General features: G+C 40.9%; 1 protein-coding gene across 5 annotated transcripts in view; it reads right to left on the bottom strand.

Moving 5' to 3' along the window:
- The window catches only part of SPAG16 (sperm associated antigen 16), a 360,884-nt gene that overhangs the window by 148,130 nt on the left and 185,539 nt on the right, over positions 1 to 27,215 (bottom strand). For all 5 annotated transcript variants that reach the window (XM_032114725.1, XM_032114722.1, XM_032114721.1 and 2 more), the window contains one exon: positions 23,049 to 23,234. In XM_032114725.1, coding sequence (XP_031970616.1) covers positions 23,049 to 23,234 — 186 coding nt within the window. The remainder of the gene's footprint in view (positions 1 to 23,048; positions 23,235 to 27,215) is intronic.

The following is a 27,215-nucleotide window of genomic DNA, read 5'->3' on the forward strand; positions in this document are numbered from 1 at the left end:
TAATGAAAGCTGGAGCAGGAAGGTACAAAGAAATGAGAGGTGAGTTTTAAAAGACTGAATCCTAAGCAGCAACAATGAAAGCACCACTTGGTGTTCCCTGAGTGCATCCTCAAAAACCTTGTTGATGCAGAACTAAAAGGGAACGTGGATGAAAAGGTAGGATACCATTTCCTTTTTAAGGATATCAAATTCCTTCTTTTCAAAGGGTCTGAGAGATCTATTGGAACATGCCCACGTGCACCCTGAAGAAAGCCAGTGAGTGCTGGCAACCTGGTTTTCCTCTCAAGGTCCGTGAAAAGGCTCAGAGAAAGCAACTGATGCCTGGGAGCTCTTCACTGAGGGTGAAGTCTTGTCCCTGTGGACACCTAAAACCCTCTTCACTGAAGGAGAGGTCTCTGGCTATGGATGAACCATAGCACTGGCCATTGTAAGCTCCAAATTCTTAAAGCAGAGGTGAGGGAACAGAGGTTCACCCCAACAGTCGAGGTGTTCATCATGAAGTGACAACAGCTCAGATGGAATTACCTGTGAAGTGGTTCTGAAAGTTCTTTCAAGGCTGAGGACAGCCAGCCACTACACCTTCTGCCAGATGAGCAGCTGTGGAGTACCACTGGAGAGCTTCTGGGTTGGCTTTCTCACCTCGTTGCTTTGTTTTCTTTGAATGAGTTAATTTCTAAGACAACACTATTGGTCCTTCTCAGCTGAGGGGACGGACCTGATGTAGATGGACCTCAAGACAGGAAGCTTTTCCCATTGTAGGAAACTGGACACAACCACGATGACACTGCTGTGGAGAATCAGTTCTCTCACCAAACAGCCTGACCGTGGCTGTACAGCTGTAATCTCGTGGAAGCTTTTTGGGTTTTGCTTTGCCTTCTATGTACATACCAGAGCAGAATGTTCCTTACCGAGGAGAACGAAGAGCCCAAGGATGCCCCATCCAGACAACACAGAAGGTGACAGACAAATTTGGGGTTACTTAAACTCAGCAGACTGGCAAAGGCTTAACTCCTTCAGGAGCATGTCAATAGGGGGGACAATTGAAATGATCCAGGATCCATCGCTCATTATTACTCAAGGGTATCACTCCATGATTTCTTTAGATATACGTAAAACGTAAATGTGCAGTATTTGTATTGTTATATCCTGTGCAAACACACAGATAGGGGAACATACTGTGGAAAAAACTAATCAATGTAAACTCAGTAGCAGTTCTATCCTCTTTGTTCAGCTGAGTCAAAAATAGTATGAAAAAGTAAAAGCCAACAACTCATCATAAATTACTGCAGCTTTCAGTGACAGCTTAGAATTTTATTCCTTGCTCATGTGATTCTGACAGTAGAAACACACCTCCCCTGAGCTGGCTGCTGAATATATCACTGGGGCTTGCAAATTAGATTACTGGGTGGCTCTTAACAGAGAAATTTCTTACAATATTTATTAAGGAAGCTGTCAGCAGGGGGGAATTAAAGATGTGATTTTTCTTCCTTTTTTTTTCCCTGCCTATATGTCCCCAGAAGACTCTCAGAGCTCTTGCAGGTTCTTTATCACCAGCACAGGAGAGCAGTGTCTGCAGTGAGGTGCAGGCCAGGAGAGCTGCAAGTTTGGATGGACACTCCCTTGAGCACGGATCTAACACAGGCACTCCTCAGATCTGTTTTAGTGCCTCTCCATTTCCCAGACTGGAATGATATCCTGTGCTGAACACCACACCTGTCCCCACAAAGGGAGAGCAGAAGGGAGATAAGCAGCTTCTGAGCAGAAATATTATCCAGGAAATAGATTTCAAAGAAATATTAGATTCCACTGGCATCATTTTACAGAATCTATGTTTTTCTATTATAAGTAATACATTATACCACCCAGTGTTATCTGTTATGTAGCCTACATGTGTTATTTTATCACGAGGACTCATTTTAAACTAGACATAAAGTGTTTGGCTGTTGGAACTCGGTGCACAAGGTATCTGATATTCACGATCACTTGATATACGACAGTAAAATAACTTCAATAACATAATTCTTTTGTCTCACAGTCTCATGGCAATGTTTTACACCACAAAATATGCCTGTTCCATCTCAGATATTACACTTTTATGTGTGCCTAGGTATGCCATTTTTTAACAGTGCCCAATGATTTCCTGTTTGCCTGTTCCACTGTAGAGGCTCTGAGCTGCTGAACAGTTTCTGACAAGCAAAATCCTGCTGCATTTTTTGGTGGGCACTCAGCATTTTGGAAACACAGACAGCTTTCCATACCACAGTGTGAGAGTGGTTCCATTGGAAGAAAGGGGATATTTTCCTGTAATAACAGGGTGTGTCTATGCCCTCTTCAAAGGCTGGGGGAGAACAATGTCTTCAACCTGCTTGACTGGGGCTGGGGTGAAAGAACACAGGAAAAGGAAGGAAGGTAAAGGAAAAAAAAAGGTATTTTGTTTGTCAGGCACTGATGAAAGATCTGGACTATCTCAGGCAGCCAGGCTGCAAGAACAGGCTTGTGAGAGATTAATTAGGTGCCAAAGCAGGAAGGCCCATTCAGCATCCCTTAGCAAGGTGAAAATGGACTAAAGTGATGGACCATGACAGCAGCAGAAGGGAAGGAAATGATTTGCACTTTTCCATCAGGAACACAAACACCCAGCCCTGATGCAGCCTCTCTCCTTCCCACTTCCCTATCACTGCACACTGATGAGCTCTGGCTCTTGAGATCTCATTTACCACTCTGGTAACTGACTGACTGAATATTGCTGAGAACCTTCCCCCCGTGCTACATAAAATAAACTCATCTTTCCTTCCAGCTGAGACATAATTTCGGCAAGATTGTCTTGTACCAGCTATCTTCTCTTTGGAAAGGGCAACTATTTATCTAGATGTTCTTTTTCCACAAAAAAATAAGTTGATATGAAGGGTAGAGTATCACCCTGTTTTTTCATGGAAGCTCATGTTTCTACCCTTGGTACAAGTTTATCTACATTAGAATAAATCTGTAGCTGCATTCACTGTCTGAGGGTTTTTCTCACTGTGAACACAGAGCCTCATGGCTATAAGGCTCACAACCTCTGAGTACCCTCGTTCCAAAGACAGAGGGGATCATGTATGAACAGCAGGTTAGACACTTGCACAACTCTTGATGCCTCAAGAGGCTCTCAGTAAATGATGCCACAGGAGAAATGCTGCTCAGTAGCTCAGTATTTTGCAGATTGGATTCTAAACCTCACTCAAGACACCAGTCCAACCCTCATCCTTTCCCTGTGTTAGTACAGGACTAATTATCCTCAGTGTTCTCTTTTTCTCTGCAGAATCAATTCCTCTCCCTTAAATTCAGGTGAGGTAATGATGTCCATCAATCAATCAGCCTTCATTCTACTGCACCAGGTTTGGATGTTTCCTAAGAGTTTCAAACAAACATGGACAGATACTTATCCAGAAGCACACCTATTCCAGGAATGGTGGCTCAATTAGCCATACCAATATTGATATCATTATCTTAACAGATTGGAAAGATTTTATTTTTAGAGACTCCTTTTTTGAAAACCACATTCTGGAATGGCTCATTCAAATTCCAAAGGGCTTTCAGTAAAACTGCATTGAAAACAGAAGATATGAAACATTTCCACTTACATAAGACATCCATGAATATTCCCAGGCTCTGCACTAATTTAAAACAGCAGCCAAAAAATGCACCAGTCAGATATTCCATTGACTGTGCAGAAATTAAAAGGAAATACAGGTAGTGGGTAGATTCCTCTTTCCCTGCATACTTTCCCAGTAAAACTCAGGAAGAGCAGAGCAGTGCCCAGCCTGCCCTCACTTCCAGACACGCAGCAAACCATAGCCACGAGGCAGATGTGACATGTGGCCAATTCTTCTGCTACTTAAGTGTTTCAAAAAACCACCCCATGCATGCATGCTGGCAACCCTATGAAATCAGGATGTTTTTGCCCCCTTTCTTGTAATTTTTTTTTTTTAAGCATGTGGGTTCTATGTCAGCTCTAGTTGGAAAAATTGGGGCAGGAGGGTGACACCATTTCAGTGAGTACTTAGGTAGTCGTAATTAGTTATTTTATTTCTGTGCCATATTGAATCTCAGTTCAAGCATGGTAATTAAAACTACCTATAGAGCCAATCAAAATTAATGAGAGGAGTCCATGCCTCTCCCAACCACCCTTTTCCATGCCTTCAGAGGAATTCATTAAATGCACAGACACTCCCAAACTGTACTATCTTTCCCAAAAACTGCTCTCTCAAATCATCCCATGGAGGGAACACTAAACTAAACTCTCTCTCATGTCTATTGAGACTCATTCTCCTGTGTGACCTGCAATCACAATTTTCAGGGTAAGTTACACCAGAAAGTGACCTGCTGTGAAGGTGGACACAGCATTTCTGAGGAAGATTTGTAAGGACACATCACAACCAGCCTCCAGTGCTCTTACTGGGCTGTAATTGTAACAGTGAAAAGGAGAATCTTTTTAACAAAACCAAATTCTATCACTTTCTCATCATAAGGCTCTACCTCCAAAATGGGTTTAAATTCGGCATACGACTTTCCCAGCCAAGATCAATGGCCAAGGATAGCAAATGGGCTGGCTTAAGACATTAAAATGCCAGCTTGGTTTATGCTGTTATAAATGCATCCTATCATGTCTTTACATTTTATGACCTCTATTTTATTTCTAGGTAGCTTCACATATGACACATCCAATTATTCATGTCAAGAATGTAAAACCACCCGTATTTCAGTAAAAATGTGCCTGCCATCATTTATGACAGTGATTTTTTTTTGACCCATTATTTCACTAAACGTAACACATTTTCTGAGACATTGACATGTGAGGACACTTACTCTGTAAAGTACATTTGTCTCTGAAAAGATACATGACAGTATGATGCTGTCAATATGAAACACTTTGTTCAATTATTACTTATCTTCAATAAAATGGAGCTCTCTTCCAATTGTGAACATTCATTGTGCCCTCTTTCAAACCAGTGTTTGACACTTGGAAAAAAACAGTGCTAAAGGAGATGTTACTGCAGTTTCTGTGACAATGCAAACATTTCTCCTCCAGTATTTAGAAACATTTAGAAAGAAAATACAAATTTAATCCTTTTCTGTGTAATTTATCTTCATATTTAACACCTGTGGAACGTTTTAATCTCTGCAATCTGAGTGCTCTGCAAAACAAGGAGCAATCCCTTGATTTAAACAAAGTTCCAAGTCAGGGTTTCTCTGGATCAATCTGCACAGCTACTCATGAGTTACTCAATCTGGTGAAATCTGGTGTCAGATAATTTTAATTTTTACACTTTTTAAGTTCACTCTGAGCAGAAGCAGGATTAAGTATTAAACCCTGCTGTCATCACTCCCATCAGGGGCTGCTTTGAGCTCGGGCACGAAGGGCTGAACCGCCCATGCACCGTGAGCATGTCCCACTCCTGCTGGAAGTAGCACAAGCTGTGTCACTGATGTCAGGAGGAGCAGGATTAGATCCAGGTCTATCACCACAGGAGCCTGACAGCTCACACTTTGCTCTGGTGCACAGTAAATTGAGCATGTAAAAGGAAACTGATCTCTGAAGAGGGATGGATTTAACTGGTAAGTGCAAGGGGGCGATTTTTCCCCTTCCTCTGTCCTTGTCTTCCTCCTTCTGCCAAAAGCAAAGCAAAAGCTTCCCAACTAGGAAGGCTGAGCCAAGGAAGAAAGAACCCCAATGATATAAATGTTTTATTAGTGTTTTCTAGGTATATAAACAAACATTACTCATCTGACTCGGCACGTTTGTAAGTCTGCTATAAAATCCTGTAACATCCTTTTCTCAGACCTCCTTGAAAACAATTGTACTGTTAAAACACAGAGGTTCTGAATAGGATCAAATTGTGTCCTTCCACTGACAGGACGTAAGTCAACGTCAGCAGTTACATTTTTGTCTTGCTTGGTAAGTTTTGAAAGGCTGCAGCAGTTTATTTTTGAGTGCAGATTTCCTCTCTGAGATCAAGCAAGGCTCTTGCCCCCTCCCTTTATGGCAGCCAAACTGAGCACGGCAGCTTTCCTTTAACACCAGTTTGTAAAGACTCAACACAACCCTCAGCAGCCCTGCCTCAGCTCCTGCTGAAAACAGCAATAAAAGCCACCAGGATTTAGCAGGCAAAGAGATTCCACCTGCTGCAAGAGGCAACTGCAGTCCCAACCCTCTCCTGGCCCTGCTGGTGTAAGGAACACCCTGAGCTTTGTGCTCACACAGGATGCACCTACACCTCCAGGTACCCCCCCCAGTCTGCTCCAAATTTGTCTCACACATATTGCAAGCCCCACTTTTAGCAAAGCTCTAAGAGAAGACTGAAAGGCAGTGCCTGGGCATGACAGTCCTTAAATGTGGGTCTTGTTTGATGAGGTGTGAGCACACCGAGTGCTCCCAGCCCAGCCCAGCCCAGCCCAGCCCAGCCCCACGCACTGTGGGGTTCACTCTTGAGAGCACCTCAGGAGTGTTAAAGCCTTGCCAGAGCACGGAGGTGGCCCAAAGCACCTCAGTGTGGCCATAAGCTTGTCTCATCCTTCCCTTCCCTCTCCACATGCTCCCATTCTGTGATGCCCCCTCCACACCCTCCTACTCCTGAGGCATTCGTGTGCTGTTAACAAGATACTCTGTCAACAGCAACACCCAAACGGGACAGGAAAGCTATTTTATTGTGTTGGAAATTCATTTCATCTCCAGGGACCTTGCCTCCTTACATATTTTGCTGTTCTAAAAATTACTTCGTCCCATTTCTATAACTTGAAAGAGCCTCTTTGGCAAATAATACACAGAAAGGGAAAATTGAACGTACCTGAGAACAAAAAAATACAAAAAAGCACACACAGAACAGAAAAAGAGGGCAATGCATTACATTAAATAAAGTCTGATAGCTTGAACTTCAGATTCAGTGAGGTCTAATAGTGAGGGACATTTGGCAAAATTCCCCTAATAAATTTATAATTAACCAGCAGAAAGCAATGCTCCAGTCAGATTTCTATTCTGCAGTGAAATTAGATAACAGCCAAATAAGCACAGTACTTGAAAGAGAGTTCTGTGAATGCAGGAGAAAGGCTGCAAAACTTCATGCCTTACCTTTGGGATTAGAGTGCTTATTTGACTCAATTCCTGATAATTTATGTAACACAGTATGTATTACTGGAAAAGTAGCCAATTATAACACTGTATTTATTTTTCTGGCAGAGCTCTACTGTGTGTATTTAAGCAGCAGCTGTGTGTTTATTGAGCCTGTGGAAACTCCCACTACTAGGCAGACACTGATCTACTGACTACAAAGATGCAGCACTGAGTTAAAAAATACTGTCAGAGAAAAAAGCCCAAAGTTTTGAGACCATCACTCGTGGCTGTGGTGCTGGACACTGACCTGGCTGCCTGATGCCAGCCTGGGAAATAACAAGAATCTTATTTTTTACCATGTTTCTGTATCAAATGCACAGAGATAGTGGTAGGGTGGGCTTTACAAAACAAAGACTCTCCCTGGTGCCATGGCTGGTTAGAACTCTCTAGCACAAACAGACAAAAAAGAAATATAATCAATTACCTTTTGGTGCTTGATTGATTCCAAAACTACTCAAACTCAGGATCTGTTTTGATAAACACTGAGAATACTAAATATGATTGACAATAGCTTTTTATGTTTTTGTAAGCGAAAAGCTGAAGTTACTGAATTAATAATATTCTACTTAGGCTTTCATTAGAAGGCGTGAAAACTTTGCCAATAATCTGTCTCCTTTTTTATTGGCTTGAAACATGAATAATGAATCTGCTCATTATTGAAGATTTAGCCTCTTAATGTCTTACATTTGTTTGAACAAATGAAGTGTTCCATGAGAAGTATTATTGTTTGTATTATTTTCTGATTCCAGATAAAGGGGTTTTGGTGTAAAGCTTTAATTTTTTTTTAAAAGGAAAGAGAAAACAGTAAGACATAAAATCTCTACTTAAGAATGGTTTATGGTCTTTTTGTAAGATTGTAATATATTCTTCATTCCCTTGTAGTGGTTTGGTCCAAAATACTCATTACTGTTTATCTGCTGTGAGATAAGAATTAGGAGAAATGCAAAACAGGCACCAAACTTGAAAGAATATAAAGAAGTTTATTAACAGACCTAAAAGAAGGAAAAAAAAAAATACCACCTTCAGAACTCTCCTCCTCCCCCCACCTTCCTCCCTTCTCCCACTGACAATGTGAAAAGACAACCCTTAAGATGTTCAGTCTATTTACCACTTCCATAATAACCTTGTTCAGTCCATTTAGAAAGAGAAGTCTCTTCTTGCTCATGCTATGAAAACATTATCACAACGAGACAGCCGCCCACTTCCAAATATTGTTCAGTCCATTTAGGAAGAGGAGTCTCTCTGCCTGCGTGTGAGTCCTTTCCCCCGACTTGCAGCTTTTCCCGCAACTGCTTTCGAGGGTCCACTCTTGAAGTTTTTTGGGGTACAATTTTAAGGTTGAGCCGTTCAGAAACAAAAACAGAGGCCCTTCTCCTTCCCTGGGAGCAAAGGGTCTTCATCATCTTCATCGTTAGGACTATCTCTGGGAGCATCTCTAGGGACGGAGGTTTTCTCCTTTCCCATTTGGAGCAAAAGTCCTCATCTGGTTCATCTCTACGGACTGAGGTTTTCTCCTTTCCCGTTTGGAGCAAAAGTCCTCATCTGGTTCATCTCTCCCTGTCCAAACTTCTCATGAAATTACAGCTGCGTCAGCATCTGCCTATCTCAACGCAGGTGCTTTTGCTCACGAGTTGAACACTCCACCCCCCAGATCTTCATGAAATTACAACAGGATACTCTGATATATCATAGCTTCACAAGAGAATTTCAGCTTTAAGCATCTCCTCTCTCTCTTCCCTCAGGTTTTCAGCTCTTCACAGCAGTAAAAAGGGTTAATCTCACCTCGGCCTTGCAGCTTTGCAGCTGGAATGTTGAATTTTTCTTATCGCAGTGGAGAGGGGGGAGAGCCGAGCCGCTCCGGCTGCCCACGGCAAGGCAGTGGGGGGGGGGGTCCATGGCTGGAACAGGTCCATGGCTTCAGGATGGCCGTGACCCGGCCCGGCCTGGCCCGAGCAGGGCCTGGCCGGGCCCGCTGGCCCCCACTCGGGGCCCGCAGCCACCTGTCCCAGCGCCAGAAACGAGAGAGAGCTTGGAGGGGGAGTTTGCCTATTCTTAAATGTGGATCACAGAGGTGATCACAACTTTAAGTGGCTTAGAGAATTGTCCATATTCAAACTGGCCAGCTGATAGGTTCTATCAGTTCCCAGAGGAAACTGTAAGCACCCCTTAGCAAGGACGTCCCTTCCGGGACTATGCTTGCTAACCTATGACAACTATGTAGGCTTGGCTGTACCTTGTCAAGATATCTTTAAAATCTCACTGTTCAACACCTGATTGTTGGCAGCACAGGGCATGTTCCAGCTCATGGTGAGAGCTGTTGCAAAAGCTCACTTTCCACTGAAATTGGGCTCTAAATCAATTTTGATAACTTATTTCAGCAACTTTAGTTTGAAGAGAAGTGTTAACTTACAATCCAAATTTTTCAGAAGTGAGATGCATTTTCATATGTTTCGAATTTGGGTTATGTTTCATTTGACAAGGATTGCTCTTCCCCAAGGTTAGAGTTCGGTCAACAAAAATTACTTTGAAAGTCATGGAATAGAAGAAGATTTAGGCTTTTATATCCAAAATGTAGATCTGAAGTACCTTTTTCACCAGTTTGGGTGAAACAGACCCTGTTTACAAGGTCTTGCTTGTAACCGTGTATAAAAGAGTTATGTCAGGGAATGATCCAAAGTAATCCTGAGTAAATTAGCAATTCTCACCCCAGCAGCCAGTCAGCAATGATACATTTGTTAACACTAATGGGAATGTTCTGGGCATTCCCAGAACACCTGTAACACACCAGTGGGCTCTGGACCCACACTGGGACCCACTCTGAGCACCATGCAGGAGTACACACCCTACATTCCATATTTCAAAATCCAGGTTTCCTCTGCCTCAGGAAAATCACCACCCACGTATCAAACCATCCGTTTGTGGCTACGGCTTCTAACTTTTCCATCAAGTGTATCTGCATGCAGAACATAAATTCCATCAGCCAGAGGAAAAGCTTTGTGCAGCCCGGTGCTTCCAGCACTCAGAGCGACAGGATCTGAAGTGGTTCCCCTCCAGGGTCAGCTCTTGTATTTCTATTATTGAATAAAATGCTGCTTCAGTCCTTTGGCCAGGAACTAGGACACAAACTTCTCTGCCTTCAAAATGCCTGTGTCTCCCTTGCAACACATGGAAAGCAGAGCCATCTCTCTCAGAATTCCTAACTTCAGTCCAGGAGCAAGGGGCACTCGGGTTCAAAAAGGTAAGTGGGGATTCTTAGATTATTTTTTGACTCTTACCCTTGCTCAGCACTTTCTGCAAATTAAGTTTCCTCAGGGGATTTTTTTTGTTGGACAGGTGAAGACAGGAGCACCAGGAATCATTTATTGAAAAGCAGAGCCTTGTTTTATGAAACAATTATCTCCTCCCCCCTCCAGGCACAGGGGTACGAGCTAATCAGATTAGTGCAGGCTCAGGAATCATGAAATAGCTGTAACCCATTTAAGCAGACAATAAACAGTGCAGGACAAGGAGTGTGCTTGCTGCTCAGCAGCTCTGCCACTGGACAAGCAAAGCCTCTCCCCAGTGACCGTGGGTTCTCCTCAATTACCCCATCAGCTGACATCAGCATGGAGCTCATGGCCTGTTCCACACTCCGTATGAAGCTGCCATGATCTTATTATTTGTGTCTTGGTTTTTTTTTAATTACAAAAATCTTTACCTGTAAAATTACTGCCTTTTCAGGCTAACCCTGAACAAGTAAATGCAGATGTGTCAATCCCTCCTTGCTTCTGAAAGACAACAGCACATGTGCTTCGATGCATCACTGTCAAATGATTTAACTTTTTGGGTCCGTACATTAAGGCTTATGTGAGAACTATTCAAACAGGTTATTTTACAGTTTTAGGCTTTTGCTGTTCAAATAAAATATTCTGGAGAAGATGAGCCATCCAAACTCCACATTCAGATCCCCTTTATGGTGCATTCCAACCACCCTGAAGAACTTCTTTGTTATTTCTTTCATTCTCTTCCTTGTCATCATTTATTTCACTCTTCTACACGACCGTGTTAATAAATAAAGAATATGGCATTACATGCACAACTACTGACTGGTGAGACGTAACACAGAAAATAACAAACGTGACAATGAAAAACAAAATATGAAGTATCTTTATGGCAGAAGACCAGGTAAACTTACTACGTTATGCTGGAACACACATTTTCTTTGGAGTCCCAGCATTTTACTGTGAGACTCATCTGATCTATTTCTTCTGACAACTCACAGACAATGTAAGAAATAATTGGTTTTTACAGGAGTTTAAGTCTGTAACAGTGGATAACAGCACACTTTTAAAAAATGCCACTCCTGTAACACTAACCCCTAAAATACCTCGCCAAAGCCTACAAGTTCATCCCATAAAGCTCCATCATATCATATTCTCTACAAATTTACATATTTAGGATGAGATTTCCAAACTGCCTGGACAAGGCAGAGTCTGAGAGTCCTACAGCTGCTGGGTGCCCAAGTAATGGGATTTTCCCGTGTGACACTGTGGCCGTGCAAACATATCTTCAAACAACCCTTGGGGCTCTTTGAATGATCCAACTCTGTGTGAATTAAATGAAGGGTTAGGGTGGAGCAGCTTCTGGGGGAGAACTTTGTTCTGTGCAGCCACCAGAGTCAGGGAGCAGCTGATGATGAGAACAGGAAGTGGCTCTCAGGCTTCTGTTTGTCAGGAGTTGCATTAAATTGCCCGATGGATGACCCAGGTCTGCACTTTTTCTAGCCCAAAATTCTTGTCTTTCTTTAAAAAAAAAAAAAATCCACTGTTTGAAAACTACCAACAAAAGGGAAAAACTGAAACAAGAACTATACAGGAGGCCAGCAGAATAAATCTAGAGATCTCAACTACATCTACACAGTTACCATAAAACTAACTCAAATCAGCTTTCAGCTCTCCAAAAAACCACCAAACCCAAATCCAGCAAACCCCCTGCGCTCCAAAAAAACCCCAAAACAAACCAAAAGTACACCATTATTTTACCTTAGGATCCACTTGCTGGTCTAGCTTTATAGTGATGAAATTCTATAGAGGATAGAGAAAGCAGTACTGGCACATCATAACTTAATTTCCCCACCTTTTAAATTTTTTTTGTTTACTAATTTAGTAAGTTTTAATTTATTGTTAATATATTTCTACTATGTCTTTAATCCCAACCCGTATGCAGGAAGACTCCTGCAAGCAACATGGGTAACTCCCACGTAAAGGGAGTTCTGCCAGCTCTGTCTGCCCTGAGCATCACCTACAAACGCACTGGGCCCCAAAACCACCCCCACACCACCAATGACCCTACCAGGAGCTGGCTTACTGCTTTCTGACATAGAAAAGAAAATGCCTTTACCAAAGAAGTCAGATAAAGAAACACCTACAGTCTCAAAGTCAAAAATGCAATGACAAGTGAAAGTTGGAGGCCCCACTTTTATTACTGTTGTATTGCAAACCAGGAACTTTAGTCCTTGGTTTTTTTCAATTTTTTTTTCTTTTTTCTTAAAGGGAATAGTCAGTTGCAATAGTGCAGGGAACCATGAGAACCTGGGCCAGTCCTGTGTACTGTAAATTAGCATGGAGTTACACAGAATATTAATGGATGGGTTTAATCTGCAGCATGCAGATTCACTGCATAAAAAGCACTGTGACTCTTGTCGGATGTTAGTTTATTTTCTTCCACATTTTAAATTTACTGAAACTTCTTTAGACCTATTAAAGAAACAAATCCTTTTTGAAAACAGTACAACAAGGCTGAGATGCAATAAATATAAGCACTTAAATATTAAAGTGAGGAAAATGAATTTCAGTGTGCTTTCAAATTGGTTTTCTTCAGTGCAGAGTTTCTTTATTTGTCCAAATAAAATGGATTTGAGTGGGTGGCAGCTTTAAGGAGTTATGCAGCACTATTCAATGGCTTTGTGAACTTGGGAAGGTATATGAATAATGGATTTGCTGTGCTCCTAGACACAGAGCCACAACAAAAACAGTGTCATTGCAGGTTCTCTAACAAGCAGCTGCTGGAGTGAAGAATAAAGAGCCTGGTCCACCCACTGAAGCTACAGGTGCGGGAATGTTTGTTCAGATCAGTGACTGAACACAGAATGGGAAAAGCTAAATTCCCAAGGATACCTCCCACCACTTTGATCTACTACTTTCTCACCATTTTTAGATTGTGCACCACCCCCGCTCTCCCCAAACAGAGCTGGAAAAGGGCTGGATTTCCCTTTGCCAGCAGCTGGAGGAAAAGATTCACTTGAAACACATGCACAAAATATAAGCATAGTGATTTAGTCTCCTCCTTTCCTAGCTGTGAACAGTTTGGTTTACATTCCTTTTTGTTCTAACTTTCCCTGTTAGCGGTGTGATTTTATATCAATGTAATTACACCTGTCTCATCCCAGTGTGCACCCAAAGTAAGTGTCATTGGATGAGAAGAGTATCCACTGTTCTCCAGGGGAAGAGAGGCCTTTGCAAATCACTACTAAAATCTTCGGCTGCACATAGCAAAGCTCAGTTTGCAATTGTTGAAGGTGCTGAATATGCAATCAAAGTACTGTCAAGCCATGACTGACAACCTGATATGGATCACTTAGAAGTCCAACACACTCAGAATTAGGTTTTCATCAATCGCCAGTGCCAGCTGCTAACTTCACTCCTAGTATTGCACAGTGTCCCCAAACCCTCATTTCAGTCTTAACCTTCCAAAATCAGCTAAGATCTGCATTACTATGAAACAAAACCTGATATTTAAAAAAAAACCAACCTAAAGAAGGGGCTTTTTAAGGGGCAGAATGTAACTGCAGAAGACCACACACAGTATTTTTACTTTTTTATTCAAATTTCAGAGCAGGGAAACAAGTCTGACTCCAACTATGTTCCCAGCATGCAGCAAACTCGTGTGCCCTTTATGGCACCGAAACACTCCATGACCGTCTGCTCTGTATTAAATAATTCACAAATATCGTTGACATTTTATTGCAGCCTCCATATGAAGATTCCATTATCTAGAATATTTGTGTTGGTGACAGAAATATGCTTGAAAGAGACACTAAAATATAAAGAAATTCATTGGGTTTGCATCAAGTGGATAATTCCAATACATATTTAATAGGTTTCCCACAGACACACATGCCTTTACAGGCTCTGAGTTCAGTAAATAGATGCATAAAAATTGTCTTGCAGATGGTGAATTGATTCCTAGCTGGGAAAGATATCGGTCAGCCTACAACAAGATTTTTGTGTGATGATGTGTCGCAATTCACATCAGAAAACCTACAAATATCAAAGTGCAGAAGGGAAATGGCCAACATTTTTGTTTGCTTCATCCTGGTCTTTGCCTCCATCAAGGCAAAACCCCCCCTTATTTTCCTGGGAAGTGTCAGAGTGGTTGTGTCTGCTGTATACACAGGCTTAACCACTTGGATCATGTGGGAACAGACTTTATAGCTCTAAATCTGCTTGAGGATTTGGAGATGTGTCTCAAAGTATAACCCACACAGGGCACCAAAGAAGCTGTGTTACCTGTATCAGGTCTGACCACTTAGGGAAATGTAAAGACTGAGGAGAGAAACAAGCCCCAAATTTTTGAAAGCTGCCACAGACAAAAGAAATCATTATTGGGCTGAAAACAGTATATATCCACATTTTAAGGAGGTACAAACACAATTCAGTGTCTTCCAGTGTCAATAAGAGACCCAGGGCACATTTTTTTAATGTAAGAATTAATTGTTGAAGGACTAAGATGTGACTTGTTTTCATTTTCCAGTTGAGGCTAATCAAAGATGAATAGAGTTTGCTCTAACAGGATACACAACTGGAGTTCCAGCACTTGAGAGAGAAAATGATCTTGTGTAACATCTGAACCCTTAAAAGAAAACAATAAAAAGGAAGAAAAATAAACCCCAAAAGCATCACAGACAGACACAGACACACACATATCTGAAGACTGCCTGGAGCCAGAGGACAAGAACTGAAAAAATTCCAAGAGGAATTTACATGTATTAAGGCATCCACTACAGCAGATTTTTACTTTGAAATCAAATGACCGACTCATCTAATTCCAAACCAGGAGACATCAGCAGCTAAAAATAGTTCACATTCAGGTGGATATGTGGCTATGCCTGTCAGAGTATTGTTGCTTATAAATAGTAAGATGTATTCGTGTTCATTTTAGTTCACTGGGAGACAAGCAGGGAAACAACCTGCAATTACCTGTGCTGCAGCACACGGGGATTTTGGGTGACAGTGCCCCACTTGAACGTGGATCACAGACTGTGTGTGTAACATTTGCTCTAACTGGTACTGACAGGATATGGGTGTGATGATGGAAATACATCATTTTAATGAGCTGTTGTCTTCACTGAGTTCTGTAATAATATCTGACAGTTTTCACTGCGCTATGAATTGCTCTGTTGGTGCAATTCATTTTTGGTTTGGTGGAGATACTGTAAGTCAGTATTTCTAGGAAAACAGCTTAGGTAAAGAAAAGCCTGCCAGTAATGAGTCAATGTGATGTGAGGGAGAAAGAAAACAACTGTATAATGACCCTGGATATGGAGTAGAAAACTATACTCTGACTTAAATTGTGCTGAATGCCTGCAGTGTTGATCCTCTGCATTTGAGTTCTGAACGCAGGAGAGTGGAAACACCCTGTCCAGATCTGACTAACATTTTGCAGAAGCCATGGTTATAGGACCTGCACAGTTGCAAATTAAGACAAAGAATTCATCTTGCACATTGTCAAAGAGAGAAAAAAGCAGCGCCTGAGCCTCCTCCAGTGCACACAGTCCAAGTGGACTCAGCTTTGCAGACCTGCCAGCTGCTCTGGTTAGGATTTGGTGGAAGGAAGCCTCAGTTTTACCTCCCTCATTCCTCCTGCTCCTGAAGCACCTGCCAGGGAATCCAGGAGGTGTTTGGACAAGGGAGAGACACCAAGCACAAAGGTGCTCAACTTCAGAGGAGCACATTTCCTTACCAGCTCAAATAAAGCTTCCTGCTGTCCAACAGGAGCCTCTCAGCCAACAACACAGAATTTAGGGAGGCTGGGCTAAAGGAGGACAGCTAGAACATAAAAACCCACTAACAATTGCATCTAGTATGTTTTTTCCAAGCCATATTGAATGCTGAAATAATGGAAGCAAGGAAACTTCTGAGATCAGAAAATGAGACACCCATTTATGTAAATCAAGTGCAACTTTCTCCACTATCTTTCCATAAAAGAAATACTATGTAGCTAACTCTGGTAGCGTTCGGGTAAGCCTACCTAGAAATATCTGCAGAACTCAGACATTTTAGAAAGCAGCTCCGTTTTCAGCCTCAGTTTTTTAAAAAATAAAGTAGTAACTTGATTTTTTCCCCCTCCATTAATCAAAAACTGCTGTGCAGTTCAAGACCAGCAGCAGAAATCAGAAAGCAAAGCACTTACATTTCTGTGTGCTTTAGGAAAAAGCGGAAAAATATTCTGAATTAAAAAAAAAAAATTATCACTTTAACTACTAAGATCTTCAAATATGCTTCCTGTGCAAAGGCTAAATTGCCACAGATGGTTCCAGTAAAAGCCAGAGAGAACATGGATTTATCTAGACCAGTAGCCAACAGCCACCAGAACAAATATTTCAGCAGACGTCACACAACTCCTGTCATGTTTTACAGAGTCATTAATAATCACATAAACATCTATTTCTCATGGATCTATATTATTACTGAAAATCCAATTCTGATTTTAGTTCCTCTCACCCAGTAGGAAGATTTGAAGAAAACTAATTTTGCCATATTGTTGACGTCCCCAAGGAATGGAAAGTCAGGGTTTTAATGATGGCTTCAGTAGTAACTCACCCTATGGCCTCGAGTAAAGCCCTTCACCTCTTTGTTTACCTTCACCAGATGTAAATAATGGTATGGCTTGCCCAGCTTAGGCATTCCATGGCAATCAGCTAAGATTCTTCTGGCCTTTGGGACCTGCAATTTCTCATTACTGAGGCATGTTGTCTCGTACTAAATCCACAATGTCATTTAAGTTTACAACATGGAGTTCAAGCTACACGTCCTGTAAAGTTTTGTACTTCAAGCTTCATCTTGTCCAGGATTCTGTAGATTTAGCCATATCTTCCCCTTAACTGAATAGCTCTGCTTTGAATGTAATTTTTTCCCTGATAATTCGCATTTTCAAATTGATTTTTTACAACTGGCTCTCTGGGAATTATAACAACTAGGTTTTAGACTTTCCTGATCCTGAAAAATGTGTTATGGAATTGTAGCATAATTATAAATTTGGAGACTTGGGCATAGGCCTGGCTTTGATTTGAAGGATTAATAGCAGCTTGTCTCTGCAGTGCTCCTTGGAGGATTCCAAAGGGAATTCTCCTTTATCAAAATGGCAAGCATTTCCTGCTGTGCTGTCAGGAGAGACATTACAAACTACCCAAAAATGGTCCTTCCACATTTCCTCTGAGTTCTTCTACCTGCCTTCTAATTTCCTGGAGGACATTTGTCTTCTCTGAAAATAGATTAGCTCCACTTTTACTGGAATCAATTAAACATGGGATCTGGCCAGAGGAGCTTGTGGCTTCTGTCCCACTGAGCAGCCAGTCAGACAAGTGTAACCTCAAATGGGGTATTTGGACAAGGACTGGCTATGCACACTCATCCTGATTCAAAATGTGAAAATATAGCTCCATTCTGAGACAAGAAAAATCTCTGAGTTCCTTCAGAGGAGATTTTACAGGATCCTGATACGGATGCATTTGGTGTGGTGAAAAAACCCTACAAATCTGAGAGTAAATATTGCATTTCAAAGCTGTCCGTCGCCTAAGGGAAAAGGAAGAAAAAGAAACAGAGTATGAATGTCAAGGATGGCAGGAGAAGCCAGGCTAACCCTGGGATCTGATGATACAAAGCAGAGAGTTTGACCAGTCCACTTGGCAACTCCAGGAACATTAAATTATCAATTTAGTGAAACTAGAGAATAAACCACTCCACCCCAAAGTATAACTGCAGTTTAAAATCAGCTTAACCATGCCTTGCAGTACACACACTCAAGATGTGTATTAATAAAACACATGCAGGATTTGCACGGTGTCATTCCATGGTGTCACTCCAAGGAAAGCTGTAGCTGACGAGGGACTTCTAATTAAACAAAATCCATCCCTGCTTGATTTCTTTAAATACTAACCCTAAATTTTCCAAAATTAAATGCTTCTTATGAGAAGAATCAAAACTATAAGCAGCAGATACCAAGTGGAGAGAAGTCACAACAGGAGATAAGAATTTTAATAGAGGCTTAGGAGCAAAAGAAGGAATTATTTATATAAACTAGTAATTAATGTCAGACACATCTGACACTTGGGCAAAGAAGTGAAAATGTCCTGTCTTGTTGCAGAGAAGCAAAAGGTGTCAGCAATTTTTTTTGTATATTTGGAAATAAGTAAAAGAATCTATTAACACCTCAGTAACAGGACACTATCCTGGAGGTACAGGAGAATTAACAATAATCACAATTAGTTACTTCTAAAATTGGCACCTAAACAAATGCACCAATGGACACTAGAAATGACTGAAGATTGAGGTAAATACACGTTTTAAATTTTTAAAATAAAATTTGATTATGGGAAAAATTTCTGTGAGTAGACAAAAATTGCCCTGTTAATGGAAAAGGAAAACAAATGAGTGATGGATCATGGAACAGCAACCAGACACGGCTCCAATCCACAAACACTTCCTCACCCTGGGCTCTGCTGCAGGACAGCACAATTGCATTTCTTGGTGGCCTAATTCCACATATTTTGTACTAGTGAAAGAAAGCAGAGAAAAATGGAGAACTGCTCAGTGAGCACAGAATGGATCAACTGGAGAAAACCAATTCTGACTGTTCTGACTGCTGCAAACAATTTCTCAAGCGCAAAGCATAAATAACAATGTTTGCCTTTAACATTCAGTGTAGAGCATATGTTTGCAAAGCTAAACAACTGCCTATGTTTACATGAGATATATGATGCTCAGTTTGATTTGCATATCAGAGATCAGGCTGTAAATCTCTGATGATATTTACCACTGGATAATTAAAATTAATCCTGCCAAAATGACTTTGACAGTGTTGAATTTATGGTCTGAGAAAACACCCCTGCAACTGCCTGCTGAGCTAGAACATAACTGGCTGTATATTTTCAACCTGAGCTATGCTACTGAATAAGATCCTGGTCACAAATTATAAACCTCTCCCTTTCTTCTCCAATTTCCTATTTCCATAATCATTAAGAAGTGGGGATAATTTTGAAGGTACAAGATATGCCCGTTTTGCTGTTTTGTTTTTTGGTTTAAATTTTTTTAGCCATGGCAGGCACATGAGTTACCTTTCTTCCCTGCACTCCCCTTCCCGATGTTACACCATTTTCTTTTTCATTTCCTTTAAAAGCAACCAATTCTCCCAGCAAAGAATGCATCAGGAAGTTCCAACTCCAGAACTCAGACTCCCTCAAGTCCTTCAGTAGCTTGGATCATGGCTGTGTCTCAGCATGTGTCTGTGTTTCCAGGAGAAGGAAGTGGCTTACTCAGATTGTATCTTTAAATAGAAGGCACCTAACTTGTCCAGAAGAACGTTGTTTACTAAAAGCTACCTCATATTATCCTCCTGGTAGGAATGTCATTTGTGGCTTGATACATGATTGAAACTTCCAGTATACACAGAAGAAAAACATTTGTGAATAATAAAAAACCCCAAACCGACCAAAAACCCCAGGCATATTTCATGTTCTAATAAAATAAAATTCAAATATTTAGTAGGCAGAATTTTCTTATCATTGGCAAAGAATTATGTAATTTATCAAAACTGCTGGCAACATTTTCCTATTGAAGAGATGTTGCATCTTGTATTCTTTGGACTCCAATAACAGATTTTATGATTGTGCAAATTGCACCTTGGATTTTGGTGCTAAAAGATAGCAAATAGCCTCCCCAGCTTCTTGACACCAAGCTTACAACTACAGAGAATGATGTATATTTTTCAAATGCAACATTTATAGAAAAGTATGTTTCTAATGTATAAAAGTGGCCTTTTTGAAAGCTGGAAATAAGAAGATAACTGTCATCCACTACAGAAATGGATGTATTTTTATTTGTAGCATTTATTTACAACATATCTCTTTCAGAGAGGTGGCAGTGATAGCTTTGATATCCTTCTTGCTTTTCTTCCCCTACAATCTGCTGCTTTCCAGGCCCATTCAATTTGAAAGCAGGCATCCATCCAAATATGTAATATTAAGGAAGAAAGACAGCTCTCATTTATAAAATCTTAATTCCTTGTTAGTGGAAAGAATAAAACCACTAGATTAACTGTGATCACTGATTATTATCCTCCCACGAGAACGTTATCTTGGGCTCTGTCCCCTGCTCAGAGCTTGTGGCACCTGGAGAGGGAGAAGGCTGACGACGGCACCTGGATGAGCACCTGTTCTGCAGGGTTGGGGAGAAAAATAACACTCCAAGCATCATAAACCACAGAAAGCCTGCTCCACGTTCCTATTGTCACACAGCCCCAGGCTGGCAGGGCGGCTGAGGAGGGCACACATTCCTGGGGTGCCCAGCCCCGCCGGCCAAGCTCGTGGCACAATTACAGGGGACACCCTGGAACAGCTGGATCAGTGCTGCAAACTCGGCCAGGTAGCTCAGCAATCAGCACTGCCGAACCCAGGCTCACTGCAGGCTCTTTTGTAGCACAGCTCCAAATATAACAGCAGCAATTTAACAAGCCAGTGGAAACCACCAGCTCATTCATCTGTCCATAGCCTTCCCTTATTTCCAAATCTTGCCGTACATCCTGCACAGGCTGATTTTCCACTTGAATGAGCCAGCACAGGCACAAGGCCCAACTGCAGCTGAGTGTTCTGCAGAACCAGGATGGATTAGGCTCGAAACAGCCACATCTTGTCACCAAACCCATTTTAGAGAAGTTCTTCAAATGTCTGTCATTTCTGCAGTCCTCTTTTCATACTAAGTGCCTGCACCACATACAGCTCTACAAACTCACCTAACTGGCCGCAGCAGAACTCACCTGGCCTTTGCACTGAGGCAGTGCAACAGCCCCCAGCACATGGCTTTTACTGGCAACACATCAAAAACCCAGCAGTGAGAACTCCCATGAGGGCTTTTTTTTCCTACTCTGAATACGCCTTATTTTAATCGGACTATGTCACATTTTTATGCCACTTCCTGCTGCCTTTAGCCACTGAGATTTTGCATAATTTTTGATGTTTCAATAATTCTACATGGATAGTCAGCCTTTCACATCATGGCTGGGATGTTACTCTCTTATTTTCACATCCAAAGCACAGCTCAGATAGACTGGAGGCAGAAATGGGAGTTGGTGATGAGTGTGAGTGGGAGGCACCATGGGTTGGTGGTGAAGGTTTGCTTTGATTCCTCTGACTACAAAAGCTTCCTCTGTAGGGAAGGCATTTTCAAATGTCTAAACAAACCTTTGTCTATGCAAATTCAAACCCATTCTGACATCAAATTAAAGCTATTCTTAGTATTATTTCTTAAAGGTCATGAATATGCCATAAAAGATGATCAAAGCATTAGAAATCTACAACAGGTTAAGAAAAGAGGCAACAATACGTTAGATTTCTGCTGTTCATGTTTCTAAGGAAAACACTGACCATTAATGCTTATTACTGCGATGGTGGAAGCATCATCTGTTCTCAGAACTGGCTGACAATTTCTGTTCTAAAACCCACCACTCTGCTGGCTTGAACTTTGTCAAACCTTAACTAGTTTTTTTTTCGCCAAAATAATTTGGAATAATTCATGAAAGGATAGGTTAGTTATCCCATTTTGAAAACAATATTTTTAATATCATTTAATGCTTCCTCAATTCATGGTTTGAAAGCAAGACTGGAAATCCGATACAGACAGAGTTTTAATTAACTCTCAGTGAAATCTGGATGAATTACAGTTTGAAAAGTCTCCACTAAGGGCTCACTGCAATTGCAGCAGGCCGGGAGGGATTTAGGAAAAAGGAACAAAAGATGAAATTTTCCCTTGCTTTTTGAGTGAAGCTTCTTCTCCTGCAGTGGCCAACAATCTTGAAGGAGTATTTCATCTCATTCAAATGCAAGGGAAGAAAAAGACCGATAGGAAATGGAAAAATCCATTAGGACTGGATAATAAAGAACCAGGGAAAACGCCTATAGGACTCTGCAGACGGATGACATCCAGCTGTTAAAAATCAGACCTAGTACAGTACAGTAATTCAGGAGTCTAGAAGAGATAGTTTGAAAAGAGATAAATCCATCCCATTTCTTTAAGGTGTTAAGTTAATCAAAACTGAAGACAACTGGAGAGAGTTAAGGAACTAATTAATCAGTAAGCACAAATTCACTGATATTCTAAAAGCACCTTCATAAAATGCACTTGCCTGGGTAATAAAGAAGGTATAGGATGATTTATTAATCAGGAGTCACCTTGCTGAAACACAGAAAATGACTAAAATAAATTTCTACTTGGCTAACTTTAAACCAGGTTGTGTACTTAGGAGCTTGAAACAGTATATAGAAAACTTACTGAAAGTCTTATTCAGTTACTTATTCAAATTACATATTGAAGTTCCACAAAGCTCTTGCCTTAAAAAAAACCAGCAATGAAGAATAACGGATGCCAAGTGAAAGCAAATACTTCCATTTTGGCACTGTGTTAATTGAAGTCCTTCCCAGCTCCCTGTTTAGTAAAGCCTTTATCTAGTAATCCCATCGGAGGCTGTTTTTTCCAGCACTGCCTTTAATTTCCCTGTGTTCTCCGAGTGAACTCCACGAATCGACAGGGAGCTGAAGCACAACCCTGGTTCTTAATGAAGGTATCAATTAGTGAACACAGAGCCTCCATACCTGTTAACATCCCAGATCTTGCTGGTGCCATCCATGGAGGCAGAGGCCACGAAGTCCCCGCAGGAGTGCCAGAAGCAGGCCTGCACCGCGCGGGAATGGCCCCGCAGCGTCAGGATGCAGCCGCGCCTGGACAGGTCCCAGATCCGCACCGTGGTGTCACCGCTCGATGTCACCAGCTGGGTGCCACTGCTCGAGGAATAAGAAACAGGTTTGAGCCAGGAGAGAGGTAAGGAATTTTCAGGCAAAATAATTTAACTCTGCTTAGAAAGACAGGTTAAGTTGCAGTTGTTGATTTTACCTTAAAATACACATGAACAAAAGCAACCTTTGGAAACATTCGTATTTTTACTGTGCACAGTTTTCCGACACATTATAGATGAGGTGTCCATGTATTAATACTCTATCAAAAGAAAAGGAGATAGGAGGTACCTATCCCCCACAGGAAAGTAAATACAGCTTTCAAATAAATTCCTACTTTTTGTAGCCTATTATGAGCTCATCAATAAAATAACGTAAGCCCAGAGGACTGCTTTCAAAATACAACAAGACAGATTAAGGGAAGAGTATTTTCTAATTTCCCAAATTCATACCATTTTCAACATATAATTAATTTTTAAAAAGCATCCTAATTTTGCTTTTTCTAACTCTGTATAAATACTTCAACACATTCACCATCTCTTGGGGTCATTGATACATTACATAAATGAAAAATACAGAGTTCAGCTCAGATTTTTTTTGCCAAATCTCAGACATAAACTAGTATAATTCTGTTTCCTTTAAGCATGGACATATGGCTTCAGACTAAGAGTCCATCTGTAACATTTTATGTAACTAGTAGGGGATTCTTAATAAAATAGTAAGAAAAAGCATGTGGAGTGATTCTCTTATTAAACCCTCCCAGACCTAGCCTGTGGCTCAGGATTTCTTTGTGCTCAAGAAGAATCCATGGATTTTTTTTCCCCTGTGAGTAATTGATTTTTGAACATATGCAAACCTTTGGCACTCGCAATCTCTTATGTCAATGAATTCCAAAATTTAATTATGCCTTGTGTGAAAAGCTCTTCTGGGGTCTTAAATACCTTACTTCATTTCATTTCATGCTTCTAATTCTACTACTGTGATTAAAAGCAAACACTGAGTACACCTTCACCATGTCTAAGTGTGCCACCAGCCGTGGTGGGACAGGGCCCTGTCCAGTTCTGCTGCCAGGACGAAGACCCCGACTCATTCCTTGTGCAGAGGTGATTCCAGCCCTTGGAGCACATTTCCCATCTCTCTCAGCACCCTTTCAGCTGAAAGGGAAGGAACAGGTACCCAAGGAAGGTATGCAATGGCACTGTTTCGTGGTTTATTCTCTGTTCTTTCAATTTAATTACCATCTTTGGCACGACTGTAGAGAAATTTTCAGCAAACTGGCCACAGTAGCTGCAAGATTTCCTTCCTCAGTACTGATAATTAGACACATTCTTACCTATTATCAGTTCTTATCTCAGGACCATTTCTTCCCATGTGCTTTACTTTGTGTTCACCTGCACAGATTTTCAGCTGCTGCTTCACCATCAAGTCAATTGTTGAGACTGGAATCTTTTCCTGTCCTCCTTCACATGCTCCTTTTCACTGCCCTGGCTAATTAGCAAACTCATCCACCTCATCCCCTTCCCCAGTTTCCAAGATCATCTTAATAACTCAGGTCCCAGCACAGATCCCTGTGAGACTCAGAAATTAATTTCTCCACGCTGAAAGTGGCATTTGATTCCTATCCTTTTCTTACTCAGGACAGTTCTGCTTCCTTGGGAGTTTTTATCAAATGACCTCAAGAAGAATTTGCTGAAAATCCAAGTGTAGGAAATTCATGAATCTCACTTGATCAAATGTTCAATAAGCCCTTCAGAGAATTCCCAACCGATTTCTGAGGCTTAATTTCCAAAGCCATACTCACAGCTCCCAGGGCTTCACTGCCATAAATGTATCCATGTATCCTGTAATTTGGCTTCCTAATATAATTCCTGTCAAGCTATGAAAATTAGATGAATCCATCTAGAATGCCTTCATCCTAAACTCTTTTAAAATATTGAAAAAATTGATGCAGCCCTCCTAGGAATAAGGGAGGTTTTCATTTTCTAAGCAAAAATTTGTTTCAATTGTTTTCATACTAAACCAAACCAAACCAAACCAAACCAAACCAAAACACACACAAAAAAAAAAAAAAAAAAAAAAAAAAAGGAAAAATATTTGGGGATAATACACAAAAATACAGGTCAAAAATAGTTAAGCTGTAGGTTTTCAGACCAATTTCTGCCATTATCTGAGCAACATCAATAAGATGACCTTGCCTTTGGGACCCAATAAACTCTTTTATTTGAATAAGGGCAAAGGTCCTATCACAGGCAGTGGAAATCCTTCTTCCAAATCTCTGGATATAAAATTGTGGGGACTGAAAACAGCTCAAGGGTTGATCCTAAGCACTATTGTAAAACTTCAAGTAAGAGTACACTCAGAGATATTTAATTCACTGCTGGAGTTTATTAAAAAAAAAGGTCTGAAACCTGTGGTGTCAACCCTTTTATTTTATATTCTCCCTTTCCTCCTTTTCCAATAGATGTCCACCAAATTGCTTGGTAAAAGTAGCTACTACGACAGCTTGAAATATGTGCATCATTTACCTGATAGATCTTAAGGGGGAGCTTGCCACTATGAAAGATCACCTACCCAAGTTTTTGACGGTTTTAACACTTGTGGTTTAGGTTGCTATTTTTTGTGAAAATATCATTATAATATTCATTAAGGCAGTTACACCCCCATGCCTAAGACAAAGCTCTGAGAGATTAATCTGTCAACATTTTTTTATAACATTGCACAGGTATAATTCTGAAGCTTTTGTCACATATACCAGAGCATAAAGGCTTGAAGTCTGAGTAGGGGTTTGGAGGAGACCCTAATTTTGTTGAGCTCTCAGGAATAAATGTGCTTCTGTTAATGAAGCACTTGCACTTTTAATAAGCCAGATCTCACTTCTGAAGATAGATAAAATTAGAGAAATGACAAATTATCACAGCCCTTATACATTTATGAAATAAGAGCTTAAAATAAATTCAGAGTCAGGTATAAAGTGGGACTGATGAAATCTGCAATTGATTCAGAGGGAAACATTCACTGCCACTGTTGTGAATCACAAAAAGAGATTTATGGCTTATGCATTTTTTAATATATAATCCCCAAAATGCTACATGAAGAACTGGTTCCTTGGGCTGAATTTCAAGAATGCACCATCCAGGCAGTGATGAAAATCTTTCAGAAAACAGATATGAGCAGGAAGGTAGTTCAAATGGATTCAATTTGGCAATCTGCAGCAGGGGAAGGAGTCACAAGTGAGGTTTAGCACCCCTTACAGATCAAAGGAGAAAAAATAGTGGAGATTGGAAACAAAAGTGCACCAGGAAACAGTTTTGAGGGAGAGAATGACAGAAGTAAGGGCAAAAATACTCAGGAACAGAGGGACCCATGCCCCAGCCCCCTGCAAAACAAGTTTCCTCATAACTCCCTGTGAATAAAAAAGCATCAGGTCATTAAAGGAAGGGGATCTGCAATTATCCATGTAGGAACTTAACACCAGCATTTCTGGGAAGCACAAGTGGTGCTGGTGGGAATGCTGGCTGTCAGGGCTGCTTCAGCACAGGGGCTGCACTCTGTGCTCAGGAAACTCTCGGCACACACGAGGATTCAGACCAGACACGCACATAATGAACAGGAAAGTGCTGTGTCAAGCCAAGTCAGACATCTAAATCAAAATGCTGCTGTTAAGGAAAAGCCCTATCTACTTAACAGCTGATCAATAATGACACACTTTCTCTGATTTGCAGCATTTTTCAGTCCTGGGAGATAAAAAGAAGCACACCAAATTCTGAGGTAATGTTTTGTTACCCACAGCTGCAACATTTTTTTTACCGTGCTATTTTTCCTTATAAGAGCATGTGGGGGGAAGAAACAAATATATCAGAAAAAGCAGCTGCTTTTAATGATTATGGCTGTCAGTTTAACCGTGTATGGTACCCACACAGTCCTCTATCATATGACTGATTTTCAAACAAAATGCATGCTGATTATGATATTAAAAATATATGAAATTTGACATTGGAACCTCCACCTTAATTCTCAGCAGCTATATAC

Source organism: Corvus moneduloides, chromosome 7 (assembly GCF_009650955.1).
Source record: "Corvus moneduloides isolate bCorMon1 chromosome 7, bCorMon1.pri, whole genome shotgun sequence".
Taxonomy (NCBI): domain Eukaryota; kingdom Metazoa; phylum Chordata; class Aves; order Passeriformes; family Corvidae; genus Corvus; species Corvus moneduloides.